Below are 12118 nucleotides of genomic sequence, written 5' to 3' on the forward strand. Positions count from 1 at the left end.
TTTTCTCCTCCCTTTCTCCCTGCCCTGTCTTGTTTCCCTTTCTACCTGCCGAAGAAACGGAAGCCAGACTCCTGTCCCATTACTTATGCATAGGTATCATAGGTATTCATGTGTGTGCGTGGGGTAGCGCACATCCAGAGTAGGAACCGGGCAGACATGACAAACAGGGTGTCAGAACCTGGCCAGGGGAGCCATTAATATGCTGCTGCCCGACAGGGATCCTCACCTACGCTCACTTAATATTCCTGTATATTAAACACTCATAAATCAGACCATAAGCAGAGCCCTTTGTGCCGTGGCGGGCCGGGCCCGGGATGGAGTGTAGAGTGTGTGTCTGTGTGTTTGTACCTAAGCCCCAGCCTTATACTACAGTCCTATACTCTAAACTTATACCACAGCCCCATCATTGTACCTCAGCTCTTGCCTTATACAGTACAGTATTCTCCCCAGTATCAAACCCCAATCCCAACCTCAGCTAGCCCTAACCCCCAATCCCCCAGCTAAAGCCCCATCCTCTCCCAAACTCCATCCCAGATTAATCTGTACAACATGCATGTAAATAACCTTGTTTAATTAGACACAAGGAGGGTGAAAGAGAGAAAAAAACTGCTATCAAAAATGCTCCAGTATTCATGATGTGAGTCCCAGGTTCAGACCTAATTGTGTTTTCCCCAAACGGGCCGACTATTAATTTTCAGCTTATTAATTACCCTGTTGCTCTGAGTCATTAATAGTTAAAGGCGCTACAATAATGTATAATGGATACACGGGATCCACGTTCCAAAATGTTTTCCTTTATAGTGCACTACTTTTGACCAGGGCCCATATATACAGTATATATTTGTTTGGTGTGTGTCACTTAGCCAGTGGCAGGCTCTTCTTCTTAGGTGCCAGTGTCTACGGACCCTATGTGCTTGACCTTACCTCTCTCTCTTATCAGTGCTGCATCATTGTATGATACCCTCTGTACTGTGTGTCTGCGGCCCCTGTGCTCTCCCCTCTAAGCCCCTCTTGGCCCCTTTCTCAGATCACCGCCACTGTGACAGACACTGCTGTGACAGAGACCATTAAAACTACTCCCAAGGCAGCTGTTGGTCCAGCCCCCTTCTAATCACTTTATGTATTTCAATACATACTCCCTACTAGAGATATTAGATATTAGTGGCCTGAGTGCCCAACGGTGTGTCCGCCCTGACCCAGTATTGTAGGGATGGAATGGGGGTGGGCGGATGGGGGGTGAATGGTGTGGTCCCGCCTGGTTCACTCTCCCACCGAGCCCAGCGTAGCCAGTCTGCTGCCTGCTCCACTCCACCACAGCTTGGGCATAAGAGATAAATAATTAACCATAAATAATTAACAGGGGGGCACCCGAGAGAGAGAGGCAGAGAGACAGTCTCCCCCCTTGGCATGCATGGTGCAGATCATACATGGTCCGCCGTGCACCATGGAGACAGTCTCATTCATTAGCCTGAATGAAGCTGTGATCCTCGGAATCTTGGGATCATTCGGGATTCTGCTGGGGTTTTCATATGATGTTTTGGGATCATTAGGAAATGTACCATATTTGTCATGTTTGTACTCTGGTTTGATTTTCAGTGTTAACACTTTTCAGTGTTTTGAATGAGTGTCATTTTCAGTGCTAACACTTTCCAGTGTTTTCAATGAGGGTAAATCATTTTCAGTGCAAACACTTTTCAGTGTTTTGAACGAGGTTAAATCATTTTCAGTGTTAACACTTTTCAGTGTTTTGAATAAGTGTAGGCATAAATAATGTTGATGTTGTCACTCTTCTCATTTGGACTGACGATATATGCTTGGAGAAATTACTAACAGCCTTGTTGTCTGGTGCGTATCAGGATTACATAGGTTAATAAAAGTTATTGTTTCAGTAACTAGTGTTTACAACCTGTCAAGCTGAGTGACAAAGCGTGCCATGCTTGTGAAAGGTAACATGTTATGACAAGGCTGTATTTCCCTGCTCTGAGACATCCGAGTTCTCCAGTGCAAAGGTCAACACAAAGTTTAGTAGTTGTTGATCGTTTTTTTTTCCTTCTATGCATAAGATGAAACGGGAGCTCTGTGTTAAATGGCCATTGTAGATATCTCTATGATCCATCAATGCTAATAGTTTGGTGTGGGTTCTTGTTATGAACACATGGGGGTCATGAATGACATTTGCTCAGAGGTCACAAACTCCTGGCTCATGAGCTGCCTATTTGTGGCCCGCGGATTGGAAGTTTCAGAACACTGGCTTAAGTAGACTCCAATGACTTTTTATTTGATCAGTTTAGCAATATTGCTAATATCTTTTTCTCTCCTTCCCCCTTCAACACCCGCCAGGAGAATGTGCTCCTCGTCACCTTACCTGCTAAAATAAATGGAAACACATGTGGATGTTATCATGTCACTAACGTCCTCTTCTCTTCTCCTGTCCTTCCTCTCCTGTCTTGTCTGTCTCCGTCAGCTGTTAGGGCTGACCGCATGCGTGGCGGCCGCAACAAGTTTGGCCCCATGTACAAGCGCGACCGGGCACTCAAGCAGCAGAAAAAGGCACTGATCCGTGCCAACGGCCTGAAGATCGAGGCCATGACCCAGGTGATGCAGGCGGTGCCCACCGACCTCACCATCTCCTCGGCTATCCAGAACATCCACCAGGCAGCTTCCAAGGGCCTGCCGCTCAGCCACCATGGTCACCCGCACCACGCCGCCCTGCCCCACACAGACTACGACCGCAGCCCCTTCGTCACGTCACCCATAAGCATGGCCATGCCCCCCCATGCCGGTTCCCTCCAGGGCTACCAGGCAGCCTACGGCCACTTCCAGAGCACCCGCACCATCAAGTCCGAGTACCCGGACCCGTACACCAGCTCGCCCGAGTCCATCATGGGATACAACCCGTATATGGACGCGTACCAGACGGGTTCGCCGCCCAGCTTCCCTCACCTCATAGTGGAGCTGCTGAAGTGCGAGCCTGACGAGCCCCAGGTGCAGGCCAAGATCCTGACCTATCTGCAGCAGGAGCAGGCCAGCCGGGGGAAGCACGAGAAACTCAACACGTTCGGCCTAATGTGCAAGATGGCCGACCAGACGCTGTTCTCCATCGTGGAGTGGGCCCGGAGCAGCATCTTCTTCCGCGAGCTCAAGGTACGTGGGAACACTACACACAGACACCATGTTGAATTTTACACACACACTGTATACTGTATGTCTGTTTTAATTGTTCATGTGTATCTTTCAGAAGGTTTAACATGCATATAGACAAACACTAGTCAAACACATATACAGTACATCAGTATTGTATATTACAGTACATTGGTTTTCTATATTTTCACAATGTTTCACATACATCATTTTTAGTGGTTGCTAAACTACTGATGATGTGAATTAAATGAGATATGTTGGTTAGCTAACTACAATATACAACAAGTCATGCATATTACACATATCAAACTCGGTCATATGTATTATATCTTGATATATTTTCTGATCAATAGACAATATGATCGTTATACCTACCCTATTTGTGTGGCTTTGCATAATGCATCCTGCGTTTTGTCCAAACGTTCAATGTTTCAACCCAATGTTGTAATCCACAATTGACAGTTTCCCCCCCCCACACACACACACACACACACCCCTGTGATCTCACTCCTCGTCAAACCCCCCGTAATATTTTATCTTCGCCCGCCTTTAATCTTTCCCTTTTATGTGTCTGCTCGACACTAATGCAATGTGTACGAAGCTGAGAGGGAAGGCTGCGGTGTAGCTTTAGCCGTCTATCTCTCATCCTGATCAAAATTCAGTAGCCTGCCCTATTTACACACTGTGACACATTTCGGGTATGGGTTAGGAAAACTTTGACTGGCCGCCTTCAGGCTCTTTTCATTCAAAGCAGCGAGATCCCCTGCTCTTGGTTTGGATTTGAATTTTGGATTTGATGTGCCCTTTTTCCCTGTATCATTTTTGAGATCCAAGTAGGCAGGGACTGTATGAAAATATTGAAATACAAAATAAAATATGATCACAGGCCCACAAATGCATGCATCATCACAGCGGCAGAGGTAAATGGAAAATACTTGAAAAATACAGTCTATTAATTACTATTACTATTAATGATAATGCATTTCATTAATGAATGAATTAGGATATTGATATTCTCACCCAATCAACCCATTTAGTAGTAATGCATGCCTAATTGAAGTATTTAAATTTCATTGATGTGTTGTCGAACTCTGTTTCCGAAAGCCCTGCTTTCAGTGAGGATACTGCAGCAGACAGTTTTCCTGGCCAGTTTGGAGCCAAAGTCAAGTTTGGTTGACATACTTTGTCATGTTTTGTCAACCAATCACTAACAGCTGCTTACCAAAACAACCCTAGATGGCCAACGACGAGTCTTCCTGTAAAAAACAGATTATTCCAAACATTTTCAGTCCCTGAGAGGAACGGGAAATGTTTCCAAGCGTGGTTTCGTTTGCTCCGAGGTTTATTCGTTCAGTAGAGAAGGTTAATATGCGGAGAGCAATATGAAAAAGCTCTGATGAGTCTGTGTGGATCACCTGTTTTTCTTTAATTCTCTTTCTCTGCCACCTCTCTTATCTCACTCTTTTGTCTGTTTACTCGGTAGCCAAAGGCATGACTGCATATTCATGTACTAGGGCCCCCATTACAGTCCTCTGAATTTTTAGGGGAGGGAAATAGAAATGTAATATTCAACACAATCCAATTCTGTATTAGGGGCAAGAGCTCTCGAAAACACATGTTGACATTTATCACGCGGCCATTCCCTATTGACATTTTCTGTATCTGAATTAGCATAAAATAAAAATGTTTTATTGTACAGTACTTCACTGAGTATATGGACAGGAGAGTTGGGCGTGGTTGTCCATGTTTTTTTTTTTTGCCCATTTAAGCCGCTGAATGATCATTGTGCAGTGTGTGGAGCAGCATACCTCTCTAAACTCTCCATTCGAATTCAATTACCTATATCCACTTGTAGATGTCGCCCCTCGTTCACTTCAGAATGAAATATCATTATGTCCAAGCTAATGACTGTCCATATTACTCATGGACTCAATTGGAACAGAGCCTCAGGTGTTTTAAAATGGTGGAGAACGACCCACGGTAAATTTGGGGGCTAATTCCTGCACCAATATTCCTGTGTTCCGCCGCCCCTTCTGTAGTGGTACGGGGACACGCGGTAGCAGGCGAGGTCACAGAGGGGCGGGGTGGGGGGTTAATTCACTGATTCGCTGAAGTTACTGAATAATTAGGGGGGGCGTTTTTTTACGCTACCTCATCTAGCTACTCGAGTTTAGACTAAAGGCGCTTGCCTAGCAGGGCTGAAAAATAGTGTGCTAGCAGGCAGGCACTAACAGCTTTCCCTGTACACTAGACCCCACCCCCTCTTGTTTGTAATTAGCAGATAGTTGTACAGCTATTGTTGAGCAGAAAACTTAGTGTTGGTGATGAGAGAAAAGCCCTGTGTAAGCCCTGCACTGTTTCCACAAGTGCTGGCAAATTGGAGCTCTGCTAAGCTAAGGCAGCTACTGATACAGTAGACAGAGAGGCTTTGTGGGATGTTGCCCCCCTGCATTTTGGCCTTTTCAACACGCTGAACCACACATGCTGCTGTAGGAAGATAAATGTCTACATTTACTTGTACTGTATGTAGTGTTTTCATACTAATTCAATGATTTAAAAGTGCTGTTTTCAGACAGATTTTCAGGTGATTTGACTCAATCTGTGATCGTCAGTGTCCGAATCATAAAATGTGTGTATGCGTGTGTCCATGTGCATTTCTGCACTTCGCCATATCTCAGAGAGACATTCAAATACTACTTACTACTGGTGACCTCTGTAGACTGCTACATCTAATATATAAATAATTTCAAAATGAGGACAGAGAGCGGGCGATAAACACAGGAAATACTCATGGAATAAAAGCTGGTCTGAGACCCCGGCTCCGAGGGCACTATAAATACCCCTCCATCTACAGGCCCCTATTATTAGCTTGGTAAGAACAAAATAATTGATATGGTAATGGAGCCGAGTGGCGAGAAGCTTCTGCCAAAAGTGTTTAAAGATTTATTTTCCATAAGTTGGACCTGGTTACAGGAGTCATAAATATTTAGCCATTAGATATCACTGAAGAGAGGAGCCCCATTGTGTTGCTCTGCAGCTGAGCAGCCGGAGAAGAAAGACACTTGGCCAAGAATCGTTTCACAATTCTCACACCTTTGGATTGGATCTTTAACTGTACTTTTATGTATCTTTTTTTGGTTCCATCCCTACCTACCTCAGTCTTAACTCGTTTCACATTTTGACTTTTTTAAGCCAGGTGTCCTGGTTTGGTTATTACTGTAATAAATGGTAATATGAGAGGGGAAAAGTATGGAGTTTTGGGAGGGGTGTCTTTTTGCATGTGAGTGTCATTTTGATTGCAAGTGTGCATGTGTGTGTGTGTGCTTGTGAGTGTGTGTGTGTTTTAGGAGTAGCGTCCCTTCCCATTATTGCTGGGCTCGCTCTGGGCACAGAGGGAAACAGATGTGTGGCTCAGTGTGGCTAGATGTCACTGAGGGGGTGGTACCGCAGGGTTGGCATGTGTCTGTGGCACTCCTCCCATATCCTGGCAAGCCTTTATGCCAGGCACCATTTAATAAACACCCAATCACACCAACCTGTGGAATGCAATGGTAATAAATGACTAATTGACATGTTTACATTTCATCAACGTTTTATCAACCTCTTTCTCCGAGGGCATAATTTCTAGTGGGGTCGTTATTGGGATTGTTATTGATGCCCCTTCTAGACCAGATCTGAGCCAAGGTTAAGTTTGGTTGACACACACACACACACACACACACACACACACACCCACACACACACACACAAGCGCAGTCCCTCCGCCTTAAGAGCTTTTTCCAACCAATCATTACCCAGACTATTAGTGTGTCTCTTCTCAGGGCCGGGCTGCCATTGGGTTCACAGGTACGATCAGACTTACTCATGCTGCACGTGTGTGTGTGTGCGTGCGCGTGCATGTGTGGTGCATGTGTGCATGCATGCGTATGTCTGTCTCTGTGTGTGTGTGTTTACTCTATGTGTGGCTTTGTAAATGTGTTTCTGTGTGTATGTCAGTTTGTCTGTGTCTGTATGTGCAGGCATGTGTGTGTGTCAGGTTGTCTGTATGTGCATGAGTGTGTGTGTGTGTGTGTGTGTGTGTGTGTGTGTGTGTGTGTGTGTGTGTGTGTGTGTGTCATTAGCCGCTCTGCCCATGAGCTGAGGAATGATTCATACCGGGGTCCATGGAGAGAACCACCTCGGCTTCTGGGCCTCTCCACCATTGTTCCAGGGATAGGATGCGTGAGCCGCGCTTTTCCTCTAGCTTCCACCAACACAATGGGACCGAATTAAGTCTCCAATTGTGGTTATTGATTCATCTGTTTCTATTATGTTTCTATTATTCCTCCCTGCTTTTAGTTTTGTTTTTATCCTCTGATACTTTATAACCCCACTATTATTACTCTATTATTCCACCACAGAATAATTGTGTTGTGACAAGACAACTTACTTGTTTATTCTGCAGTTAAAATGGACCCGACACGCGCACATGCACGTACACACAAACACACACACGCACTGTAACATAACAAGTAGATTTAGTCCGTCAACCTGATAAAACTAAACCGGGTAAAGCCCATGACGCTTTGACATGTGGCGGCAATATTTATTTTAGTCCTTTCACGGTTGTTCTGGGACAGCTTGGGCTTTGGGGTTCCTCTCCTCCGAGGTAATGACGATGACAATACCAGACCTGCCATTAAGTGAGGGGGGACTGTATTAGGGCCTTGTTTCTGGGCCCATACCCAGCTGTGCTGCCCAGGTCCTTATTGGATTAGCAGCTGGAGATGACAGGAGAGGACAGGAGAGGAGAGGTGGGGGGGGGGGGGGGGGGGGGGGGGGGGTGGGGGGGGGGGTGGGAGGGGAGAGCGAAGGAGAGGAGAACGGAGGAGAGGAGAGGGGTGGAGAGGAAAGTATAGGATAGGAGAGCAGAGAAGCCTCAGTCTGCCTCTTGACTTCACTGCTTGTCTTTGACTTAAATGCTTCATTCAGTCAAACACATATTGCAGTTTTAACACAGTATTACGTAGACATATTATTTTTTGTGGTTGAATTAAATTGTTAAATGGTTTTGTTTTGGGTACTGGAGATATACCTACATGATCTCTCCAATTAATTCAGTCAACTGGGCACAGATGTCATTTCAACATCTAGTTTTGATTTACATTGGGTAGATTTGTCAACTAACGTGAATTCAACATGAAATCAACAAAACATGTCACCATGTCATTGGATTTAGATTAAAAGTTGAGTGAAACAAAGACAAAATTCCCTTACGTTGATTACTTTTTGCAAATCCAATCAGTTTTCCACGTTGATTCCATGTTATCGCATAGATTTGAATTGTTTATAACTTGGAATCAACATTGATTCAATCAACCAGTGAGTAAAGATGTATTCACAAAAAATGTAAGGAACAGCAACATTGACTCTAAGCTATGTAAGGCCTATGAAAGAAGAAAGATAGAATCGCAAAAAAAAACATTTCTCCAATTGAAAAATATAGATCAGCAATGGAATTATTTACAGTGCTTACTCCGTGTACTGCCATTCATACGTCCCTCTATAGTCTATAGGGCGTAGATGTGTGTGTGTATGTGCAGTGTGTTTGTGTACATGCATTTTTTATAGCGTGTACGTCAGTCAATCTCTCAGGACGACAGTCAGAATCCCAGGGGTTTTATAACGTACCTGAATATTCTCAATTTATAGATTTATCTGAGTGTATAATGTACTGATCTGATGCTTTCCCACACAGCCGCATAATTTCACCGGCCATACATATTACATGAATTTACTTTTGTGAAATTGCAGCCTTTTTTCTACAACCTCCCCGCATTCGACCCCTCCTCTCTCCCCTCCCACTGCAACCTCTCTCTGAGCGATCCAATTTTAAGGTGCTGGCGGGACACACACACACCCTGATTGTGTTTTTTTACGCCCCATAACCGGGGGAAATTAATAAGGCGTTTTAGGCGTGATCTGTGAACTCGAGGGGTGAAAGGCGGGATGGAGGTGAAGGGGGGTCGGATTTATATCTACACCCCCTCACCCAAACCCCCGCCACCCCACTGCCATCCCCAAGCCATACTTCCCACCCCCCACTCTCCCTCTCGTCGCGCTCTTGTCACTGAGGTCAGCTCTGACAAACTGCGTGCGCGCCGCTGGCGTCCCAGCTGGCAGAGATTTGTAACTGTGTCCCTGGTCCATTGCATTTGAATTATTCCACAGGCTAGCCCCCTGTCTCTCTTTCTCTCTCTCTCTCTCTCTCTCTCTCTCTCTCTCTCTCTCTCACTTTACATTAGTGCCCCAGTGAGAGAGAAAGAGTCAAAAAGAGGAAGAGAGTGATGGAGAAGAAGAAAGGAGGGAGGAGGGGTAAGATGAACAAGGCCCGGGGAGAGGCATACCAAGGGCAAGGGTGCATGGTGAAGGACAGGGGGGGAAACAGGTGGAAGGTTAATGGGCCTGGACCGGATCCACCAGACGCTCAGGCTTGATATATGGGCCCTGGGCCTGGTGCAGGCATAGGTTTTCAAAGATATATTATTTCATTTGAGGAGCAGCATTCTCAGTCCCTGCATTTGTCCACTGATAGATGATATCCCCCCGCCGTGCCCCGCCAGGCAGCCACAATTGGAGATGGCGTGTGAGTTTTTGTAAGGGCCTGCTCCTGTACATATTTTTTTTGCTCACTTGCTCATGCTCCCCCCCCTCTCTCTCTCTCTCTCTCTCTCTCTCTCTCTCTCTCTCTCTCTTGCTTCCCACTCTCTCTCACCAAACTTCACTCTTGCTCACTCACTCTGCCCCCCTCTCTCTCCCTCTCTCTCTGTCCACCCTCCCCTCTCTCTTGTCTCTGTCCCACCCTCCCCACCCCCTCTCTCTCTTGTCTCTGTCCCAGGCTGAAGTCTGCTGGCAGCCTGTTTTTTTAAGTTGCTATTTTAGTGGTAACAAAATCTGGTTGATCAGGGCAGGATGGAGCGCGAGGGAGGTCATAAAAGCCTCTTTTCATTCATAAATGACTGAACAACGGGCAAAAAAAGCTGCGTATTTTAGCTTTCCGATAATTCCGATATATGCCGAAATGTTCCTTTTTTTAATATAGTGTCAGATAATATGATGGATTTTAGACAGAGAGCATATAGACATCTGGCAAGCAAGGTTCTCAAAATGGAACCATTTTAAGTCTTGAGCTACTACAAGAATCCAGGATATACATAAAATTACATTGACATTTGACAGATCACTCACTCCATTTATTTACTGCTAAACCATGTCTGTTTTTTCATGCCTAGTCGCTTTAGAGTCGCTTCAGCCCCATTTGACCATTGACAACCACTCTGGACCGTTCTTTCCCCCTGTCTGTCTTGTTCGACCATTACTTCCCATTGTCGGTCCTCCCTTGGTCCCTGGACAGCAATATCCCCGGCCTAGAAGACAAGTCTGGACAAGTCCAGAACGTTGCATCCTAGAGCCCCGGTAGTCTCCTGAGACTCTCCCCGGGACCGGAAGGAAGCGGAGGCACTTGTTAAAAGGAAAGATTTAGGGCTGGCTATCCCCACAGACGGGCGGAGAACGAGACATCGGGGAGAGCTTCGAGGATTCGCTGAGTCTGCTCATCCACTTGTTGCTTTGATGGTGGATAAAAGGCTGGCATGAACTACAAGTTCCTGGAGAAGAAACTGATAGACTCATCCGCCTCAGACTCTTCTCTTCCGCGCTTGCCGTTTCCCCCCCTCCTCCTTCCTTTCGTTCTCTTCCTCTTAGACTGGCAAAGAAATATGCAAAGGAAGAAGGGGAAAAAATAATCTGGACGATCAGAGTAAGAGCCTTTTTAGTGGCAGGCCATGGTGCTGATTAAGGTGTGGAGTCTGTGGACGCTCGGCAATGCTGTTAGCGCGGGGGCCCACACTACTCCTGTGCAGTTCCACGACGCCGCCCACGACTAGGCGTGCAAAATCAGCGGGCGAGCGAGTGGTGGTGAAATGGGAAAACAAAATGGATAATGGGAGTTGATTTAGCCGGCTAGCCTGCTAACAAATCAACTCAACGGCTCTGATGCTAACGCTAACTCGGGCGGTGTCTCCATCGAACAAACTCTTAGACTTCTCCACCCTCACTATTGTTATGAGCCGACATTAAAAACAATAGCGCATACGGAGGGAGTCCACTTTCCAGTGTCTTCCATCAAAAAACTTAACAACAACATATTGCTCAAGAGTTCACAAGAGCTGAGAGAAAACAAGTGGCTTCCAGTAAAGCATTGTTATCTGCAGGTCTGCTGGTAATGTGTTGTCACAGACAATACATATACACACCAAGCGCTAGTATTTACTCCCTGAGTTTCCTTTAGGTCAAAGGGGCTAAGGTGTGGCCTCTCTGGACTCATGTTGACCGGACCCTGCCATCTCCAAACTAAACTCACTACACAAAGCCATGTGGTCACTTCAAGTGATTTATAAACTTAATAATAATGTTAATGAAAAAGCACTTGTAATTGCTTAGATACATGTTTATAAAATGCTTATGAATAATTATATACACATTTTTAATTGTACTTACACTATCTATAAATCATTTATCAATGCTTAATCATGAAAGTTATTATGAAGTGTTACTGATGTATCTATCCCTCACATGTTTTCCATCCACTTGTTTTCCATCTAAAGATACATCTCATGTATCTTAATATGTCCGACTACAACAGGGCCTTGTCTCTCTCCTACAATCATGATTCAGGCTTATTGCGGGTCTCGCTCTCCATTGTTAGCCCCAGCCTTAATTATCTGCTTGTAATTTGGGGTGCTGGCTGGAGGTTGGCTGGCTGGCTGAGGTCTGCCACCCTCGTCACACAACCTGTCAACAGTTGTTCTCTACGTCTATTTTTGCTGCTTATTTACGGGCGGCTATTCTGGACACAGTGGACAGAGGCGTCTCGCTGAGAGAGAGAAACAGAGAAAGAGAGAGAGGGAGAGAGAGAGAGACCAAAGACAATAGATAA

General features: G+C 45.5%; 1 protein-coding gene across 2 annotated transcripts in view; it reads left to right on the forward strand.

Moving 5' to 3' along the window:
• Nucleotides 1–12118, forward strand: part of nr5a2 (nuclear receptor subfamily 5, group A, member 2) — a 95123-nt gene that overhangs the window by 16579 nt on the left and 66426 nt on the right. For both annotated transcript variants that reach the window (XM_021601246.3, NM_001124236.1), the window contains 1 exon segment: nucleotides 2465–3144. In XM_021601246.3, coding sequence (XP_021456921.2) covers nucleotides 2465–3144 — 680 coding nt within the window.

Source organism: Oncorhynchus mykiss, chromosome 5 (genome assembly GCF_057628025.1).
Source record: "Oncorhynchus mykiss isolate SJ-2025 chromosome 5, ASM5762802v1, whole genome shotgun sequence".
Lineage (NCBI taxonomy): Eukaryota > Metazoa > Chordata > Actinopteri > Salmoniformes > Salmonidae > Oncorhynchus > Oncorhynchus mykiss.